Source organism: Pleuronectes platessa, chromosome 16 (assembly GCF_947347685.1).
Source record: "Pleuronectes platessa chromosome 16, fPlePla1.1, whole genome shotgun sequence".
Lineage (NCBI taxonomy): Eukaryota > Metazoa > Chordata > Actinopteri > Pleuronectiformes > Pleuronectidae > Pleuronectes > Pleuronectes platessa.
The window spans coordinates 13,979,344-14,000,942 of record NC_070641.1 but is presented as its reverse complement, the minus strand read 5'-3'; the positions used below and the strand labels follow the sequence as shown (position 1 = coordinate 14,000,942).

The 21,599-nt window shown below is 42.9% G+C and overlaps 2 protein-coding genes across 10 annotated transcripts in view; one reads left to right on the top strand and one right to left on the bottom strand.

Annotated features, from left to right (window-relative positions):
- Positions 1-1,277: 1,277 nt before the first annotated feature.
- Positions 1,278-5,895, bottom strand: qtrt1 (queuine tRNA-ribosyltransferase 1). The gene is made up of 9 exons (XM_053443431.1): positions 5,608-5,895; positions 5,401-5,469; positions 5,151-5,289; positions 4,844-5,038; positions 4,011-4,149; positions 3,831-3,906; positions 3,629-3,738; positions 3,138-3,222; positions 1,278-1,980 (listed from the first exon to the last, which is right to left on the bottom strand). Exons 1-9 carry the CDS (start codon positions 5,893-5,895, stop codon positions 1,828-1,830), a joined length of 1,254 nt encoding a protein of 417 aa, XP_053299406.1. The 3' UTR covers positions 1,278-1,827.
- A 194-nt stretch (positions 5,896-6,089) lies between these two features.
- dnm2a (dynamin 2a) overlaps positions 6,090-21,599 on the top strand; it is a 27,215-nt gene continuing 11,705 nt past the window's right edge. For 6 of the 9 annotated variants that reach the window (XM_053444133.1, XM_053444132.1, XM_053444130.1 and 3 more), the window contains exons 1-13: positions 6,091-6,589; positions 12,438-12,511; positions 12,722-12,871; positions 13,830-14,033; positions 14,270-14,368; positions 15,320-15,480; positions 15,590-15,732; positions 16,365-16,500; positions 16,608-16,675; positions 17,373-17,511; positions 19,430-19,516; positions 19,792-19,862; positions 21,482-21,533. In XM_053444133.1, coding sequence (XP_053300108.1) covers positions 6,429-6,589; positions 12,438-12,511; positions 12,722-12,871; positions 13,830-14,033; positions 14,270-14,368; positions 15,320-15,480; positions 15,590-15,732; positions 16,365-16,500; positions 16,608-16,675; positions 17,373-17,511; positions 19,430-19,516; positions 19,792-19,862; positions 21,482-21,533 — 1,545 coding nt within the window. In that variant the 5' untranslated portion in view covers positions 6,091-6,428. Of the gene's footprint in view, positions 6,590-12,437; positions 12,512-12,721; positions 12,872-13,829; positions 14,034-14,269; positions 14,369-15,319; positions 15,481-15,589; positions 15,733-16,364; positions 16,501-16,607; positions 16,676-17,372; positions 17,512-18,177; positions 18,317-19,429; positions 19,517-19,791; positions 19,863-21,481; positions 21,534-21,599 lie in introns of all 9 variants that reach the window. The other 3 variants (XM_053444138.1, XM_053444137.1, XM_053444134.1) reach the window with 2 other exon arrangements.

Here is a 21,599-nt window from a genome sequence, read left to right as displayed (position 1 = left end):
CTTTTCATTTCAGCAACAAAAAAAAAAGACAAAAAAAAGACAATACTACAAAACAATAGATGTTCTCCATCTTCATCCGCGCTGCGCCATGAGCTGAATTCTGTTCTCTGCTGAATGGCAATACAACTGTCACAGATACACACGTGACCACACTTCTGTGGAGACCTGAGCGCATCTATAATTATTATTACTGCGCACATAGAGCTGTTTCCTCATTAAATCTGGGATTCTGTCTGGATTCAGTTTAAAAGAAGCACGCTCTGTATAAATGCTGGTAATTGGCCTGCTGAAATATTCAGGCTATGAGGACACATCCGATATATTCAGTGCAAGTATTTGTGGTCGTGCTTATTCGTTTTCCAAACACTTAATACGATTTTGCACGGCTTGGCAAATGATCTCTTGAGTGCTGTTCTCCTCTCACTGAGCATATATATATATATATATATATATATATATATATATATATATATATACTAAACATAATATATCACTTAAGCTGAAGATGTTCTACGAGGGAAACACTCTCCCCACAATAATGCATTTATGAAACAATCATCAAAACTAGAATTCCCAGTGAACGTCTAATATTAAAACTCAGTATTATCAAAGCAAAATCCCCCTGATGAATATTTTTACTTTGCTCGTATTGTAACTAAACAATAGACACTGGTATTTAAGGGCAGATCCACTTGAAACGGCTCTCATTATGCACCAGACCCATCATCTCTTTTCTTTTTATTTGCTCACCACACATGTTGCGCTGTGCTGGATATTGGTTTGCCTGCCACTCGGTGCATGTTGCAGGTTCAATCTTGGAGCCGGTGGTCATAACAGCTGCATTAATGAAATTCAAATGTGCTGCTTGAGAGGACTGTTGACTCGGAGGCACGGACAACAGGTGTTATTCAAATCAACCTCCCCCATTATTAATTTTAATCGCACACATAGAGGCCCCGATAAACCACCACCTCTGTAAACTGCAAACAAAACCTCCACCCATAGTATCAAATAGGATTATGGCCCAATGAACCTGTGAGAAAAACAATGAATGATTTGATACCATTCAGAAAAATGCTCATGGATTGATTCATTTAAAAACAAAATTGCAATTTAGTGTTTCGGTGCCGTCGTACATTTCAGCCCATGTTCCTAATCTGTTTTAACATGTTATTTTTTACATTTTAATCTATTTGAAAGAAACTTAAAGACTGCATATCCCTGTTTTACTCTCACTTGTTTTGTCTATTTTGCCCCCTGGTGGTCATCATGACACAAGCACACACTCTGAACTGAGCCTTGATGTTCATTTATCTGATCATTGCCTTTGTATAAGAGCCCTTATGCATTTATTGATCATGTGTATTTAGAGAGAATGAATTGCTTCTGTAATTCCCTTCACCCACAAAAAAATAATAATAATACAGAAGAGGGTTGACAGGCAGGCAAAACATGTAATTTCAAGTGGGCGGGTCTTGCTTTGTATCCATGGTAACAACAAAAACTGTCGGAGCATATCAGAGGAGATAGTTTGTGTGTTCAAACCTCATTTAGACCCCACAGAGTGTCACACTTTCATAATGTGTACTCTGAGGACAATCTGCGGGGCTACATAAAGACGCTTGTTGTGAAAGTCAATCAGGCTTTATTCCCTCAGATCAAAAGCTATTTTCCTCACTGCTAACAAATCAGCTGAGCTGGCACAAAAATAAACAAAGAGTAGAAAACAGTCATCCATAAAAAACGTCATTTAAAATATGTACAATCTTCACAAATCTCTGTTTGCCATTTATCTCCGTTTAGAGTACGGTGGTTTCCTTCCAGGTTTTATTCCAGCGTAACATTGACGGAGGCGAGAGCGTCCACAGCCCAGCCGGGGTACTGGTCAGGAGACGGGAACAGTCGCTTCATGAATGTCCGTATGAAGTCGGGGAAGCGGCCCTCCACGATGCTCTGTCTCACGGAGCCCATCAGGTTGAGCTGCAAAGAGAAATATTTGATGACACGTCGTTATTGAGCGGTGTGCGGGTCAGCAACAGGTCCTGACAGCAGCATGTTCTGATGCCACTTTGTAGGAAGGGAACATCTTAGGGTGACGTAACTTTAAATGAAAGTAGAATGACAGCCCAACAGGACAACAAGGAGATCCCTAAAGTCACCCTGCTAGAGCAGCTTCAATAAGAAAACAGATGGGTACTTTGTATTTTGAAACCAATCTGTCACAAGACGAGATTTGTTTTGATAATTTCAGAGCAGCAAAGCACATCTGTGCCGTTTCTGTGGAGCACAGAAAGTATGAGGGATTTAATTGCCGTGAATGAGGCAAAGACTGAGAAATAAGTCTTGGAAACACATTATGAAGCACATTTGGTTGCTATGTGGGACACAAAGGAACCCTGATGAACTGATGAAACACACTTAATGCAGTAGGTGCAGTGTATTTCAGATACATCAGCTGTTTAAAAGCAAATAAGGAAAACATTAAAGAACAATACAGTGCTAATTTGAAGTAAATTAATAAGAAATGTAAAAGTAGAACAATATTTTAAAAAGTTTCCGAACTTTAAATTCCCTATTTAAAATGCTTAAAACTGTTAAAATGCAGAGGAAAGGAAAAGTGAACCTCCCCCCCAAAAAAAGTGGTTGCAAACAGTGAGCAAACTTCCATCAATGAAACAAGACTGGAGGAGGAAGTAAGAGCTCATTTGACCTTAAATTAAAACCATTTCCCTCGGCACTAGAAGTATAATAACCGGCCTCACTAAACCGTGATTTCAATTATTTTTGGAACTGGAGAGGGTTACAAATTTGTTTTCAAAGAGTTCAAATATTCATCAGTCCGAAGTTTAATAAATGATAACTGTGGCTGCTCTGCCTGGAAGTGGGCGTCCAGCTGAGAGGAGTCCAAGAACACAAAGCAGGACGATAAGTGAGGTTAAAATGAAGCACAGTGTAACAGCCTTAAAGTAACCATTGGAGCTGGTTAACAACTCTGTTCATGAGACCGGTGTCTGTGGCAGGGTCATCACGGAGGAAACTATTTCGTTCCAGGTAGATTTAGAGGCAAAAATATATTTTTCTCCATTGGAGTCATGCAGTGATATTAACTTTTCTGCTAAAATACACACAGCACTTACCTGGTAGGCAATGTTATGAATGGTGATGTGATGCATGGCTGCACTGTCACTCTTAAACAGAGCATGCAGGTAAGCTCGACTATGTCTGAAACAGAAAACAAGTATATTATTTACACCTCTCATCTAGAGATCATTGAACCACATATTTAGAGCACCCTTCTCTCACAACACTCTTTATGAGTTGGCATAATATTTTCCGCCATGTGAGATCAAAGTTATTATTCAAAGTATTAATAAACCAAACATTTATAAACAAATGAGGTTAGATGTAGACTATGGTCGTCTTAAATCACCAAAGCATCTCCTGTTTAGAGGTAATTCAGTTTTTGTCAAACAAATCTAAATCAAGTGTTCTTAGGTACTATGGTGCTTTATAAACGTCTAATCCTGAGAATGTTTCGAAGAACCGAAGAGGAGCAACCTACAGGACGCATCGTATGAGCCAAAAGCTTCACGCTGACACAATGAGCTGCTGCTTGTTCTCAGCTTACCTCTTGCAGGTGGGACACTGGCAGTCTGGGTCTATGGGCTGGAAGTCCTTGGCATACTGCCTGTGTTTTACCTGGAGAGATCCCCAAGGCACCAAGGCAGAGCCGAACCTCTGCAGGAAAGAGACACTTGTCTGAAACACAGCTCTTGATATGGTGCTATGTGACGTGAGCGAATAATGACTGTGAGGCGAAGGGAGCTTACTGCAGTGCGGGTGGGGTACACGCAGTCGAACATGTCACATCCCAGAGCGACACACACCACCAAGTCCACAGCATACCTGCAGCATGTGGGTAACGCAAGTTCTCATGTCAATAAACAGAATCAGAGCCAATAAAATCACAAGTTATCGTTAGGAATCTTACAGCGCAGTGGCAAACGTACCCCACACCCATGAGGTATCGAGGCTTTTCTCGTGGCAGGTGGTCAGTGCTCAGCGTGACCATCCGCCAGAAGTCATCCTTCTCCTCTCCTCCGCTCAGGCCGCCGATGGCAAAACCAGGAACATCACGCTGAGTCATTTCTAAAGGAAGAAGATAGAATATATTAAGTACAAGTTTGAAACCCTTATCATCGGTGTATGACAAGTTCATTACATTTTCCTGAAATTGTGTAGAGGGGCTGTATGTGAGAACAAGTCAGTTGCTCCTGAGATTTTCCGACCAGCTCCTCTTTAAAATGCTCAGTTTGAGTGAGCCCATGTGAAAATACATTAAGAGAATTTTATAGAAATTTACAGGGAGGCGAGTGGGCATGGTGATGACGTTTCCGACACGTGACGGATGCGGAACTGGAATAATAGAAATAGCTCAGGATGAAAAAGACATTGACATTGTGCTTTCTGCAGCCGAATGGATAGGTCATGTCCGGTCTCTTCAGTGCTCTAATCAAGTGCCACCTCCGCCTGAATGTTCTGGAAATGTTCCTCTGTTGTGAACGACTCTGACTCAGACAACTTCCTGCTGCCTTTATGTCTAAAAACTGCTAAAGTCACATTGTGTTTACTGCCCATTTTTGTGGCTAAACCTGTCATGTGAACTTTGTAGTAAATGTGGATATGTTACAAGTCATTTAAAAAAAACTGTATCTTAATTAAAGACATTTAAATATGTTTTAAGATATATCGAGATATGATCCACCCTTCCAGGATGCTTGTCGATACCAGAGGTAGGTGATCAGAAGTGGAAAAAGGTTCACTGCCTTGCAGGATGTTTTACCATCTAGACAAGCTTTGCGCAGGTCTACATTCAGCCCCCCCTGTATGATGGCAAACAGGTTCTGTTTATCTGGATTCTTATTGGCTGCTATGCATCGGTCCAGCCAGCGAATGGATCTGTGCATGGCCTCCTCCACCCGCGGCCCCGTCACTGTACTGCTGACCACGTCGTCCAGCTGCATCATGATGTCTGACCCTGGTAAACAAACACAGAGACAGATGGAGAGACTGTCTGTTAGCTGCTGGGAAACAGAGGGAACGTTTTGATCATTTAACACTGTTGACAAGTCATGTGACTCTGTGCGGACCCAGACTGTTCTGTATGGCGATGGACTTCTCAGGACTGAGGAGGATCTCTTTGCCGTCGTAGGGGGACTTGAACTTGACTCCTCCTTCTGTGACCTCTGAGAGTTCAACAAGCGACACCATCTGGAAGCCTCCACTGTCCTGTAGGAGGAGGGGGAACGCAACAGAGGATTTAAGCACAACAGTATCCCCTTTACCTTTGTGTGTTCAACTCTGTCATCTGTGGTGAATTTATTTAGGAAACACGCTCACAGTCAACAGATTTCTGTCCCAGTTCATGAACCCATGTAAACCATTGGCTTTCTCGATCAAATCAGGCCCCTGTGTGCAGAAGAGATGGAAAAAAACTTGTTTAGTAAAGAAAGGGTGGCATAAACCGGTGCAGTCATGAATAAAATACAACTCATAATAAAGTTGACTTATTATTGTTGTTGTTGTTGTTGTTGTTGTGAATCCTACCGGTCTCATGCCCAGGTGATACGTGTTCCCAAGACAGATCCGGCATCCCAGATCGTCCAGCTGATCCACGGTGATTCCCTTCATAGTCCCCTGGGTCCCGACAGGCATGAACACCGGGGTGCTGACGGCGCTGTGCGGCAGTATGAGCTCGCAGGCTCTCGCTTTAGTCACCGAGCACTCCGCGACGATCCGCAGAGTGAGCGGAGAGGCCGCGGACAACACTTTCTTCGCGGACATCTGCTTTTCTGAAGCCTCCGCAGCAACAACACGCTCCACGGTCGCGGCCATATTGATGCGGGCACGTGACGCGGGGCCGCCGGCGGTTGACAGTCGTACTGACCAATCCGGAATCCGCAATTTTGATCACAGTGCGGAGCATGCCTTTTGGTAAGCCAATCAGAAGGCTGGCTAAATGACAGGCAAGACAATTAGCCAATGAGCTGGAGGTTTTCGCAGACAGGAGGCGGGACTATAGTCACCGGCTTCCATCGGATGTCGTCTCCCTTTGACCGGATGGTGTTTGTGTAGAGGAAGTTTTGTTTTGTGACTTTTCCGTCCGTCTCGGCTGACTGGCCGTTAGCGCAGTTCAAAAAAGAGCACGACATGGTTTTGGTGTGAACCGTGTTACCGCCGAGGACCCAACTGTTCGAGAGGGAGGAAGAGCCCGAGCTGTTGGGAGGCGGCGGAACTGAGGAGAGTAACCCGAGAGCTCAGTGCGGCTAGGCTAACGTTACCTCAGCGAGTTAGCGCGGCTAGCGTTAGCCTCTGGTCTGCCTTGTGTTTGAAGTGGAGGGGGACTCTCTCTTTGAGCTAACGAAGCCATGGGGAACCGGGGCATGGAAGACCTGATTCCCCTCATTAACAAGCTCCAGGACGCGTTCAGCTCCATTGGCCAGAGCTGCAATTTAGACCTCCCCCAGATCGCGGTGGTCGGCGGACAGAGCGCTGGGAAAAGCTCTGTCCTGGAAAATTTCGTCGGCAGGTGAGTTACGCTAATGGAGTAAAAGCTCTGCAATTATCTGTGGGTGTATTTAGTTCTCTCGGTGTGTTGTTCTCAACGTGTTTCTGAATCAGCGGCTGGTACGAAAGATGAGGAAACGTCAAATGCCACAAAGCTAAACTTGCGTTATTTATCCTATATCAATATGTAACGTCAATGTCAATTTGCGCACTTGTCGTAAAGCTGCCTTGGTGGTTACAGGTTAAACAACCTGACCTAGGTAGATACGCCCTTTACGTGGCACACCAGTAAACCACAATACAATGAGGACATATTTTGTATGAGGTTTCGTTTTGACTTCAAACGGTAAAAAGGTTAAATATTTGTGACTCTACCCTTTCCCCAAAGTGACAGATCACTGTAACTTTACATTATTACCATTAAAACTGTGACTATTTAATCTATTGCTCACCTCATTTCACCCGCTCGCTTTGACAATGACAAACTAACTAACTTTATTAGAATGACACCAAATAAGATTCGTACACCTTGTCATACTTTTATTTTTAGTAAATCACCCCAGAGATGTTCTTGTTTTGCAATCTGACTATTTGTTTTTATGCCTTTTGTTCTGAATGGAAACTTTATTCTATAGCTCTATTTATAATTCCAGGCCACACCCAGAAAGCCCTCCAGGATTTATATACACCAGTAATTGTTATTTGCTCCACATTGGCTCACATGAGATTTTCGTTGTTTGATCAGTATGCTTAATGTTTTGCATGTGGGAGTACGAATTTGTTATGTAAAGCCTTGGAAGCGGAGCGAGTCGCCGTCTTTCTTTCAGGTGGAGTTTTGCAGCTGAGTGTAGTTCCAGTGCACTTTATGTGAAGCATCGCCTCAAAGCACACATTCTCTCGTAAAGTGTCAAGTTCACATCTGTAGCAGACACCACTTCCTTATTTGTCTTCCTTCTTTTGCTCTGTTGTTGCTTTTTTTTTTTTCCCTTTTCTTTTTTAGTAAAAGCGGAAACACGTCTCTCTGGTGTCTGTGGTGTGAAGGTTAAGCGACAGTGCTCCTCAACAGGCTGTTCCTGTTGCCTTCTCCCACATCAGCAGTGAATGAGATCACCCTGCAGATAAAGAAACAAAACAAACTCGCTCTAAAGGAGCTTGTTTAGCAGGATTCCATCCCATTGAGAGACACTCCGTGTGTGGGTGTGTGTGTAACCCAACCCACAGAGGGTCGAACAATTTCCGTACAGGCCAGCCGGCAGAGAAGAGAGGAAGTACATTGGCGGTTAAGACGGCATGCAGACAGGCCTTTCGTTGTAAACACACAGGCTAGAGCATGTCGTAACTGCTCTTAGGCATGAACATGCACACATACACACACACACACACACACACACAGATTAGACTTCCACTTAATGCACATTAATTCAGATGAGTGGGACTTTGCACTGTGAGAGCACTTGACATATCAGCTGTAATTACCATGAAGCATTTCATGGTGACCTGTTTCCCTGCTTGTGCTAGCCTAGCCTTTTTCTTCCTCATCCATTTGCTGATAAGTTGCACAAACCCTTTGGCATTACAACACATGTGTATTGTGAGTAGCACATTTAAGTGTTCACCTTTTTTTTTTTGATGGCCGATAAGGTGCAATGGTAGAAGTCAAACAGCTTTAAGGTCAAGTCTTACGTCAACCTGGAAGGACTTGGGAGTTGCTGTATGTCGCTATAGAAACAGGGGCATTCTTGTAGAGGTGACTAATTGTTGATCTAAGGGTTTGTTTGAGCTAAGAAGTAGCAAACACCCAACGCATGTTATCTCACACTGACTTTAGTGCTGTAGGATAATTGATTTGCAAAGTCTATGTGGTGACAACAGACGTCAACCAGGAGCACTGAGCTACTGTAAAGGTTGCTCTATGATTTCCTGTGTGTGTTTTTTCTTTCTTTCCTAATAGTTGCTTTATGTAAGAGGTTGGTTTCATCTCTGTGTCCCCATGCAGGAAAGTAACCTGCCATTTCCTTTATGTGGCTCCAATGATAATAGTAACAGAGCCACTTTGCACAGGAAGAGACACATTTCAGACCTTGGACCGTGCGATACAAAGAGATAAAATGCTGCTCCTTTTCTGTCTCCTGTCTGAAGTCCACGCTGATGTCATGATCTGATGGGGACCTGCTTCACCCTCTTTAGGAAATACTCTGGTTTTTATTATCTGCATGTTTGCTCAGCACCATGTATCACATTGAGTTTCAGTTTGAGTGTCCTCACTGTGATGGAGTGAAGGCAGGGGTAGTCGACCAGTCTTGCTGTGTGTTTACTGTCAGTTGTGTCACAGTCCTGACCTTTAGCGCTGGCATGTCGATGGGATCGAGATTACTTGCTGTTTGCTACTGGATACCAACACACAGTTACAGGCTGGTCTGATCATCAGCTCTTATCACCACAAACTCTCTTGACATCTTCATCAGTGTCTTCCACGTGTGTGACACTGCTTTCTCACCGGGAGATATTTGTTTTCTTTTAGTTTTCATTTTTGCGTCTGTCCCGTGTTAGAAGCAACATCAACCACTCCTCTCGGTTGCGGTGAATCTTACGGGGGATTCCTCGCTGTCTTCACACATCGACATCTCCAGCATTTCAATGGACATTATTGTAGGAGGGCAGGTGGATGAAATCAGGAGAAACTGTTAAGTGTGTCACTCAGGCATTTCCGTGTCCGTCATGGAATTAACTGTCAAAGGTTAAAATCATGTTTAGTTTAATATTAACTCACAGTTAAGAAATTATTATCAGGCCCATGTGTCCATGATGACTGTGCTGTGTTGTGATGTCATTGTCCCAGAGGAGAGACGTCATATCTAGCTCTGCAAGCCGGCCTGGGTGGAGATCTTTATCTGATCTGTCGCACATACAGTACTGAGGAATTAGGACCTTTTAAAGTGTGAGACCAAACGTTTAATGATAATAGTTTAAAACCGTGTGTGCGTATAAAATAAAATATGAGTCTTTGTATAATTACCTCTCGTAGCAGCATACTTTGTTCTGTATGGGCAACATAGATAAAGGAAGGAAATTGAACAGAAATGAGTTCACGTCTGGATGTTTGTGCAGCACCGTGGACATCCCCGTGAGCAAGAACTTCAAACAGCTGATGGCAGATAGCCAAGAGATTTTCCAATAATCAGTTGTTTTTTCTGAGAGTCTTTGCTGCGGGGTGATGCCTCTTGGTACCCACAGTTTCAGACTAAAGGGCTGGAATCATGTGGGTAGCCATAATTATATGTTTGTAGCTACACGATTGAGCCTTGGGAAATGTCACAACTAACCACAAACACATTTTTGTGTTGTACACCCCCTTGTGAGAGCCCACAACAACCCCAAAGGTTCACACACTGGTTTACATGTTTGAAAACCTCCGTCAGGCCTCAATAGATTCAAGGAGGATCAGCTATGGACTATGGCTCCTCAGAGTTGCTCTGCCGGTTCGTAATAGACAGAGGCTGTTGAGACAGACAGGCAGGGGGAGGGGAGTTGGCTCTCATGTTGACTCCCTGCTCTACTCTCTCTTCCTTTTGCTTTCTCTTGTGTTGGATGGAGGGAGGCTCACAGACTGATGCTCTTTGCTCGGCCATCCATAATGGATGAAATGATACACAATCTGCTCAGCCTCGTCTATCATTTACAGCGCATCAATAATGGAATCCTGGCCTCTTGCTTCTTTTCAATATGCCACTGCTATTGATCCAATTCGTTCTGTGAAGATCGACATGTTCAACTCTGTCTTTTTTTAACAATTTATTTCTTTTTTATGTATATGAACCTTTGTGGGCCCTTAATTGCTATGAATCTGTGACTTGTGGTGTTTTGGGGAAATCCAGCGAGAGTCACCTGTAACAGGAGAGAGGCCTTAATACACTATTTCTTTTTTAGAAGAGGCCATCCTCGCTCTGATCTCTGATCTTACCACATCTAGTCTAACTTCTCTCTCCTTTCCCTCACCCTATAGTGGCTTTGTTTTTGCCTGCATGCTCTACACTATGTGCATGGCGCAGCAGCAGCCCTGAACCATAGACCTGTGGATTTTTGCTGACGCAAGGAACATCCAGAATTTTCCCCACTGTTTCCCCACAGGACCTCAAACCTAGGAACAGCAAGCAGTATGTTAGTATGGCAGCACCGCTTTTTTTCTCTTGTCCTATGGCACCACCAAAGTCTCCTCTGGCCTGTAGGTCTGGAGGTTGGAAAGAAAAAGAGAATGTGGGCTAGTGACATGCTCAGCCCTGCTAATATTGTTCTGGGACTCGGCTGGTGATTACCACCAGATGTAGCATTTTTACAGAGCAGCAGAGGGGCTGTCTGAAATGGAAGGGGATTGCCGATGACTGGGTGGAGCAGTCAGCCCTCAGAGAACTCGCGTCTGAGAACTGACTAAGCAACTTTGAGCATGTGGTGAAACATTCCTCAGGTGCCATGTCACTATAGGGGCAACAAACAAACCAGTTGTGATTCCAGTTGGTTCCTGTAGGCTGCTGTTTCAGTAATGCTCTGTTGCGCCAATACCATTTGTTGTTGCTTGTTTACCGTCTTTTCCTGCTGTCATAATAATAATTATACAAAACATCTTCTTGTTCAGAGGCATGAGTCGAGTATGTAGTCGAGATTGTGCAACTAACAAAAAGGTGTCAAGGCTGAGTCCTGGGTATATCGTGGTTACGTTATTATTATGGGCGATATCTCCTGTATTGATACAGCCTAGGTTAACAAAGTGGCTAGCCTAAACCATGAGCCTCGCCCGTTCTTTAAATACACAGTAAACCAAGCAGATTCATTGTTTCACATGAAGCGAAATAATCCACTGAAAAAGAACCCACCACAAAATCATTACAAACATGCAGCAAATCCACCCTTAAAAAGTTAAATCAATCTTTACTAGGTCATTCAGCTGTTATCCAAAAATGTATGCATATCCCAGTTATATCACAGGTAGGATAATCTCAGATGCTAAAACTGATAAGCAAAAATCATCATTATTATTAGCATTGAGGATCACTGTCGCCTGTCATTTGATGACGGGTCTAAATTAAATCTGGCTCTTTGCAGGACACTGTCAGGGTTTGTCAGATTTTTCTCCAAACAAAACTTTTGTTCAATTATTAAAGCTTATAGACTTTATATTTTCTCACTCATGACCTTCAGTATTGGGATCAAGAAGCTCTTAAAATGATATGACGTGTGTGATTATCTAGTCTGTGCTGTTTCAAACACACGGGGCATTTATGCAACATAAATTTACTATGGGATTGAACTCTGAAGCAACAGAAACCAATATTAAAATACTCAGGATTGGACCCAACTGTGGTTTAGAAAGGGGAGGTGGAGTATCAAAGTCCTGGGTAAATCATTGTGATGACCGTCATCATCGATTGGCCCAGCCCTATTCCAGTCTGTTTCAGCAGAGAGATTTGTTCAAGTTCAATAATTAAAAGTGAACTGAAATGTTAATTATGGTAGATGTTACATGTGTGAATTCTATCTTGGGGGGATTTATCCCATAACAGCATGAGTGGGCGTTTCTGAATTGATCGTCAAAGCTCTAATGATGAGAGAAAATGACTGATTTGATTTGTTGTGAGACAAGTTGGAAGCGTGAAATTCCCCTCTGCCCATTCATTTACCAGAGGGCACGCTGTGAGGAAATGGACATTGAGTGTATTGAATAATTAACCATTCTCTCCACCTTTTTTTTCTCTCTTTTTCTGTTGCTCTTTTTTTTGTTACATGTCCTAACTGATTTTATTTCTGTTCTTTTATCCTTTTCACTTCCAACAATTGTGATGTTAATTTTTCTTCCTCTGTCAATATCTGTCTCTTAGGGACTTTCTTCCACGTGGATCAGGCATCGTTACCCGCAGACCTCTTATATTGCAGCTGGTCAACCATAAAGCTGGTGAGTGTGTTTGTCCTGTTCACAGCCACATCCCTGTCTCCTTTCATCACTGCCCTGTATATGCCCTCTCTTTCACAGCGCCTCAAGCTAGGCAGCCTTCCTGCTATTTGCCACCGTCCTCTCTTTAATTTAATATTCTCTTTTTCTCTCCCTTTCTTCACTTCCCCCCACCCTCCATTCCTGTGTGTTACTTTGTCCCTGTTTGTGTAGAATATGCTGAATTTCTGCACTGCAAAGGGAAGAAGTTTGTGGATTTCGATGAAGTCCGGTCGGAAATTGAGGCGGAGACTGACAGGATAACAGGGTCCAACAAAGGCATCTCTACCATCCCAATTAACCTGAGGGTCTACTCCCCAAACGGTAATGACCACAGGTTTTATTCTAAAGCACATCACATCATGTTACAATATACTGCAAATACTCTTTATACTGCAGGTATATATTCCTATAGTATTACTCATAGTGGTAAAGGTTTGTATCAAATCAGAGTAGTGAAGTTATATCGCTGCCAGGCATATAATTTACCGGATAAACCACAAAAAAACTTTGGGCACTTTATCCATAAACTATTTTCCTATTAAATTTGACTAAATGTCAAGTATATATATATATTGTCATCACTGTATATTGCTCAACAATTGTATCTGTATTTCCCAAACCGAGCTACAGTGTTGTTCACAAAATTAAGGTATTCTAACATGGAAAAAAATGGGCTTACTGTGGGTTAACTTGGTTTCATCCACCAGTTTGATTTGGTACAACATTTAAAATCTAAAAGTCACTTTTGTGACTTTTGCGGGGGATACTGAAGTGAAATATGAGGTAAAATACCATTTAGACTTAGTTTCACAACAACAAAGGTCTGCCTGCTCAAGTGACTTGTAAAAAGATGACGGCTTCTCCTCCAGCTACAGACGCATATTAATGCTGTAAATGGAGCCTGATAGTGTAGAAGTCTTTCAATGGTTTTATGACTGAGAAGGAAAATGAATGTAACACAGAACTCAAGCCTGCCATTTAAAAGAAAAAACAAACAATACTATGAATAGGCTGTGTTTGCCCTCTCATTGAGAAATCTCTCAATTAATCAAACGTTTGTTTGTCCCACATCCACCATTATCTGAACTTCCATTCAAAAGCTGTTTCAAGTTAATGATGCGTCAAATTTAAATGGCTAAATGAAAATAAAAGGCTTTGGAACAAAATGGAAACACATTACTTGAATAACTGATTTACTGTATTTTTTGGGGGGGGGGAAATGAAGAAACATCTTACTTGCATTTCTAAATGTTTTTACTCTTTCCTATACATGGTTCAGTGCTCAACTTGACCCTGATCGATCTTCCGGGAATGACTAAGGTTGCCGTCGGTGACCAGCCCGTAGATATTGAGCATCAGATCAGGGAGATGCTGATGCAGTTCATCACCAAGGAGAGTTGTTTGATCCTGGCTGTCACCCCAGCTAACATGGACCTGGCCAACTCGGACGCTCTAAAGATATCCAAGGAGGTGGACCCACAGGGTAAGTGTGTGGCGTATTCGTAGTTAAGGGGTCAGAGAGCACAACCACATACACAACAACACTCAAACACTCTTTTCAATATTGCTATCCAAACTGAAAGGTTACATGAAACATTGTATCTTATTATATCCATAACCTCTCATTTGTTGCTATTTTTATTTGGTTAGAGCCTGACCGATTTAGCTGTCACCTGAAAAAATTGAAGTCACATTTTTACTGTTTATAATTTTCTGCAGGTATGCGCACTATTGGTGTGATAACAAAACTGGACCTGATGGATGAAGGGACAGATGCAAAGGACATCCTTGAAAATAAACTGCTGCCACTGCGTCGAGGTGAGGATCGTGCACACACCCACACACAGACACGCTCAGGGATTAAAATGCTCCATCGACAGGCGACACCATGAGCCCGGCAGCTATATGAAACTTTGTGGTCTAGAAAGTTGGCTATTTGAAAAATAAACAAGACAATTAATGACCCAAACACAAATAATGATGTTGGTTAAGGGCATGCACACGCACGTTTTTTCCTCGGGCGCCACGGCCTGTGACCCGCTTGCCTGTCAGCCACTCCAGGGCTGTTCTGTGACTTTGTGCTTGACAAAAGTGAGCATGAAAGAAAACTATATAATACCCTTGAACAAAAACAATGGTAAACTGTGTTTATAAACTTCAGCTTGGGGGTAAAAAAAGTCATGTGTGATCATGGCTCATATGTGCATTCATAGAATGCCGCTTATGCAGCCACCTCTGTACGGACCAGTCCTGACAATATATGTGAATGATGACGCTCTTTATAGGTTCAATTAACTTTCAAACAAGAGTATGATCATCTTGTTACTACTCAACGTTTAGATACATCTCTGAACCAATGAAAGATGGAAAGAAATGGATTGATTTTCACTTTTGATTAAATATAGAATATAAAATGTTGATAAGCGAGGCATATTGGGCAATATGGATGAATATATCTCAGTAACTAATAATCAGCAATTATTTGACAAGCGATAGTAGTACAAATAGTATTTTATATCTGTAAATGTATAAAAGGCTATCTTGGTGAGCCATTGAATGGGTGTAATTCGGCTAATAAAATACATTTTAGTATTGTTATTGTTAACTAGTACCAATTACAATGCAGCACAACCAAAGCTCAGTGTTACACTTTTTATGTTTTTTAAATGTTTGCAAAATGTTTCAAAGGAGTGTGGACTGTTGAGGAAGTACCACATTTGCAGGCTATACCTCTGTTTCTAGAGTGACTGTTTGTGTTGCTGTGTGCAGGCTATATCGGTGTGGTGAACCGCAGTCAGAAAGACATTGATGGGAAGAAGGACATTCGTGCTGCTCTGGCTGCAGAGAGGAAGTTCTTCCTGTCCCACCCTGGCTACAGACATATAGCAGAGCGCATGGGCACGCCACATCTACAAAAGATGCTCAACCAGGTTCACTATCAATTATCTGCTTTTATTTAATTTTCAATCATAAAGTATGAAATTCCTGCAAAGCATGTTATTAATTCTCTGAAATAATATGACTTCCTTTTCTCTCAAGCAATTGACCAACCACATCAGAGAGACCCTGCCTGGTCTACGCAGTAAGCTGCAGAGTCAGGTCCTCTCCCTGGAGAAGGAGGTGGAGGAGTACAAGAACTTCCGTCCTGATGACCCGACACGCAAGACCAAGGCCCTGCTGCAGTGAGTGAATCACTCCTCATAACAACACAGTTTATGTGAACATTTTACAGTCAAAAGCTTGTTAGTGAAGTAAAACGCTGCAGTAACATTGGATAACTACTGCACAGGGCAACTGAGTGAGAGAAGTTTGGACTCTGAGTCTTTACAGTGTAGATGAATGTTTAATAATTCTGTGCTGTATTTCACTGGGTAGTATATTTTGTATGGTATGGTCTGGACCTGCTCTAAATGAGAAAATTTACTTAAGTGTCTTTATTTTGTGTAGAAGGAATGTTAACATTAATGTATTTGAAAAGCATGCTGATTAGATTTGATTAATATATGATTGTAACAATATTTACAATTTGAAAGTAAGTTGGGAAATGAAATGGATAAAACTGAGCTGAGCCGTCTCATACATCACAGAATTGGTTTCAGCGTGTAGGTACATGCTGCCAACATAAGATCAGTTACTTTAAAATGACGACCTCAAATTAACATTAATATTTTACCCCTCGGGTCAGACATCACTGTACAAATGAAGCTGCAATAATAAATAATATTTTTTTTTGCAGTGGATTTTCAGTGAGGCTGTAGCTTGAGAGTAGATCTTTCCCACCGGCCTCATGCCTTTTGTGCTTTTCCCTTATCAGGATGGTGCAGCAGTTTGGTGTGGACTTCGAGAAGTGCATTGAAGGCTCTGGGGACCAGGTGGACACCAACGAGCTTTCGGGCGGCGCCAAGATCAACCGCCTCTTCCACGAACGCTTCCCATTTGAACTTGTCAAGGTTAATGTTGAGCCTTGCTGATATAGTGTTTTGGATGTAGGTGTCTTCACACAGGTTAAACCTATGTTAAATGTTATTATTTGCCTTTTTTTCTCGCTGTTCCTCAGATTGTGTTTGATGAGAAGGAGCTGAGGCGAGAAATCAGTCACGCAATCAAGAATGTCCATGGTGTCAGGCAAGTGGAGCGGAGACAAAAAAAACCCATCAGTCTTCCACAGGAGACACACACAGAGCTCAAGAGATGCCTGTATTCTGTTCTTACATGAATTACTCCTCTACCCAGCTTCTTTGCCTCTCCCCCATCAAAGCTGTTATTGTACTATAATTCAAGAATTTTCATCAAAACTTGCTGTCAGACCAAAAGCACCAATTCAGTGTGCTCTGTTGTATGTGAATATTTTCTCTGTCCTGCTCACTGTTCTTCTAATCCCCTTATCTCCTCGCTTGCAACACCACCCACTCCTTTTCTGTTTCTGTCTGCTGAAGCATTTAATTATTATAGCATTTTGTGTTACATTTATCTGTGTCAACTGTGTTTTTTTGTTTTCATGTGTTGCTCATTGATTCTGTTCTCTCAGCCATGTCTCATTTGTGACTGTGTGTTTAATTACTTTGACACCTGGCCATCTTTGGCACTTCATCTTTAATCCCCATGTTGTGGCTTTTGTTATATTAATTTTCTTTCCCTTTGTGCTTCATCTCAAATCTCTTTAGTCACCTGTTTGTCTTTTTGAGTAGCTAATCATCTGTCTATCTGTATATCTGTTTTTTTCTTTTCCTTCTGTTTGTTGTTGTTTTTTTCTTTGGCCTACATGTCCATTAACTGTCCCATCTGTCTGCCGCTGTGCCTCTGTCTCTCTGTGAATCCTCAGAACGGGGCTGTTCACTCCAGACCTGGCGTTTGAGGCCATCGTGAAAAAGCAGATCGTTAAGCTGAAAACGCCCTGTCTCAAATGTATCGATCTGGTCATTCAAGAGCTCATCAACACATTCAGGCAGTGCACCAACAAGGTACTGCAGGTGTCCAGCATCTCCCGACCAAGCCAGGACATAGGGCAAGGGCAACCGCGGGTGCGGCAGAGGGTATCCTGACAAGAGAACATTAGCTGGCGGCTGCTTGCGGCGTCTCTACTAATCACTTTAGCTCTACTGTTTTAAAGAAAGGAACGTTCTTTGCAGTTTGCCCTCAGCCCAGCCCGAGCCCGTGTGCCCTGTGTGCAGGCAGCGCTGTCGTGTTGTGGAGTGTTGTGACGGGTGACGTGTCGTCGTGGATATGAGATGTTTCGGGGGCTCAACCTGTCTGAGCATCTCTGGTCTCTTCTGGACAAGCTGCAGGTCTCACCACTCAGTACATATAGCCAGCAACACATGAAGGGGGGGGCGGGTGTAAGCTATGATTTGGCCCAGAGTTGGAGGTGATGTCAACCTCTACTGTATTGAGCTTCAGAGGAAGTGGTTAATTATTGATGAGGGTGTGAAAAACCTGTGGCTTGTCCCTCTCCGCTGCTTGATTTGTCTGTCAACAACTAGAAATGACTAACTGAACAAAACCTTTTCTCTTTTTATTTCCTCTCTTCTTCCTCTTTTTCTCTTTTCTTAATATCTGCCTATCCTTTCCTCTCTCTCTGTCTCTCTCTCTGCCACAACCAAATGCAATCTTACCCCATGACCCTTCAGAACGGGGCTCTTCACCCCTGACCTGGCTTTTGAGGCGATAGTCAAAAAGCAGATCCTCAAACTCAAAGAGCCCAGCCTCAAATGTGTGGACCTTGTGGTGTGCGAACTCACAGCACTCGTCATGAAGTGTGCCATTAAGGTAACTAGGGACACACCTTGTTGGACATTAGCATGGAAAGACAAGGGATCACTTTTCTCTCTAATTATTTATATGTCATCCCCTGTGAAATCAGACCCTTTGCCACTACACTATCCATGCCCACAGATTCAAATGTGTGTATCTTCCTGTCCCAAAATCCTTTCCCACTTCTGGAAGTCTCCATACCATTCAGATTGAGCATCAACTTACACATCATGTCTAAAGTTTGGAGCACAACTTCATTTTTTTTTTACCAGTAAGCACCCACATTGTGTATGACATCAGCATTTATTTGTTTTTTTTCTTCTCACTTCCACATTGCATCCTCCCTCTGTCCCTGCCCCAACTCCCCCCTGCCTGCTCCGTCAGTCTGAGCAAAGCGGCGCCTGGCTTCGCTCCCTCACTGACCCACATGTCTGCCTCGCATTCTGCTATCTGCTTTTTGCAAGGGAGTGATATGAGGGTGGTGGTGAGATGATACTAAAAGCCTGTCTGTGCTAGAAGTGGCCGCTTGAAGGAAGCGTTTCCATAGCAACAGTGCTTCGCTGTCATCTTGTGGACAGAGAAAGGAACTGCACACCATGAAACTCAGCCACCGTCCCATCCTCTGCCTCACCTCATTCTTTCACTTTTCCCTTCTCATCCAGTCTTCACAAAGCTGGAATACTACCAAAACCTAACTCTCAGCCAGTGATGACATGTAAATGGACGTGGTTGGTTTCGAATACGACCTGATCATGTGTTGATATTAAATATTTAAAAAAAATTGATTCAGACATTGGCAAACTTACAGCTCCACCATATTGATTCTGTTTTTCCATGAAGTCATCCCTGGGTGATGGTATGTACCTTACCACCTTGTAGAACATACTATCACTTTGTATTTAAAGTGTGTGTGTGTGTGTGTGTGTGTGAGTGCGTGTGTGTGTGGCATTGAAATGTCACTTGACTCTCTTTCCTTTTTCCTTTGTTCTTTACTTATTCTTACTTCTCACACCTGTTTCTCTTACTTCTTGGTAAGTGTCACTAAGCTCCAGCTCACTTGTAAGCGTGTCTGTGTCTGTGTCAGTGTCCTGGTTCAGTTCTGCAGTTGTGCGCTCTGTTGCTTTTCAGCTCAATTCTTACCCCAGACTGAGAGAGGAGACGGAGAGGATCGTCACCACCCACGTCAGAGAACGAGAAGGGAAGACCAAGGACCAGGTGAGACGCTAGATAGAAAATTGTTAAATGAACAGTAACCTTGGAGTAAAATCACATCCTCAGCATCACCACATTTGCAATTTGCAGCACTAATGACACAAGTTAGTTGGAAGATAATTGGTATGGCTATGTTTAAATTAGCTCTAGACCTACTCTCTGTCATGGTTACTTTTGTTCAGGTCACAAATGTGAAATATCAGATGTGAGACTTTCTCTAAGTGGTTTGTTAATTGAGACCTCCCCATCCTAATTGAGATTTTCTGCGTCTAATTAAGGTTCTGCTGCTGATTGACATTGAACTGTCCTACATCAACACCAACCATGAGGACTTCATAGGCTTTGCAAAGTATGTATGCCTCCTCCCCCCTTCCCATCTTTTCTTTCCCAACTTACTGCTTGTTGCCGTTGAGCCAAGCGTCAGCACCGGCACCTTGACCCCGATTAACTACCTGTTGTCTGAGGTGCACTTGTGATGCCGTAGATTGAGAAAGAAAAGCCCTTTAATCTTGTATGTCAGTCATCAATACATGTGGAACCCAGCCGCCATGTCGGAAACTTAACAGACTGATCATCACTGTACTGAATCAAAGTGTTGCTGATAATTAGGCAAATTGTTTACGCTGCGGTGCATCAGTGGGATGTTTGCAAATTAGCGATCAAGCCACATCAGAGCATGTGTCTCCTTGTAGAGGCGATGGATCAAGGTGGCATTCGTTGCACCCACCCCCACCCCAGCATGCTAAAACGCAACTTCCCCTCCAACATGATCAAGCATGCTAGATTGCTGGACAGGTAAACTTCCTGTCTGCTGCAGGCTGTTTGACTGTCACTACAGGGAATGTTTACTGTACCAATCAACAGACCAGTGCGAAATGTTTACTGGAAACTCATTTGCACACTGCAAAGCACTCCCTTTTTTTGGGTTGTTATTTCGCTATACAGTTTCGTCTGTTTGAATTCAGTCGCAGTAGCATGTAGTTGAGTGGAGCTCCCCTGCTCTGCTTCGGTCTTGCCATTGACTGATTGAAAAAAGCAAACCCCTCGTGTGTGTTTGCGTGTGCGTGTGTGTGTGAGGGTTTATGCCGAGCCGCTGCATGGCACGTGGATTGCTGTAATTTGTCATAGGTAAGCCAAGGCTGTGTAACAGTTTTCATGACGTCACTTTCAGTCTTGACTACAGAAGGCTGGATGATGGTAGCCCCCCAGGGTACAGCAACAACAGGTGGGCTGAGAGAAAGATTGTAGGGTTGTGTGTACAGTGTGTTTGAAAGAGACCGTTTGAGCCTCCATATTGTCCAAATTCCCCAACAGTCCACCTGACCGTCATGTTTGTGTGTTGTAGTTTATTTGGTCTACTAATGCAAGAAATGTTTCTCTGTATGTAGCGCCCATATTTCAAGAACAGTTCATCTTACTGAACCTCAGGAAGTGCAGTTTTTAGTTCGGTGTGATTTCATCACGTGATACGTTTAATATTAATAAACGTTGAATAAACCGGAGACCGGAACTCTGTAGCAGTGGCAGCTGGGACTCGATCACGACAACGGGCACGTTCATGACAATGCCAAAGGCGACTGATTCTCCAGTTCAGAGTTCTGCGTAGTCGAGCTATACCGAACTTAGAACTTCATAAACAGGTAAACATCTTTGTGCAGCAGCTTCAGGGTTCTGCAAACTCAGTCAAGCAGCATCTTTGTTTGTCGTGGCTCAATTACTGCAGGTAAGATTTACAGTTTCAGTAAGAAAGCTGCAACCAGCATCACCGCAGGCCAAGTAAACACGCCATTCCAAACAGGCATGTTCACAGAGGGCACTGCAATAGTAAAAACATGCAAAACCTTTTATTTTGCATTAGACTATAAAACATATTTACCATGACTAATGATAGTGAATATGTTACACAGGTTTTCTGTGGCGTGTCATCAATATTTCTTGTCTTTTCTCTTCATCTTTGTGTAATGACAGTGCCCAGCAGAGGAACACAGCCACAAACAAGAAGAGGGCCATACCCAACCAGGTACATTTCATCACTCCGCTCTGGCCTTTTCACCAATCTCAGATTTAATCTCCCTTGACTGATGCC

What these genes read in the sequence shown, in the direction of transcription:
- qtrt1 (XM_053443431.1), bottom strand. Translation starts at nt 5,895, where the DNA reads ATGGCCGCGACCGTGGAGCGTGTTGTTGCTGCGGAGGCTTCAGAAAAG. An exon ending in GGGACAGAAATCTGTTGACT is followed by an intron (nt 5,290 to 5,400) that starts GTGAGCGTGTTT and finishes CTCCTCCTACAG; the next exon opens with GACAGTGGAGGCTTCCAGAT. An exon ending in TGTACCCCACCCGCACTGCA is followed by an intron (nt 3,739 to 3,830) that starts GTAAGCTCCCTT and finishes TCTTTCCTGCAG; the next exon opens with AGGTTCGGCTCTGCCTTGGT.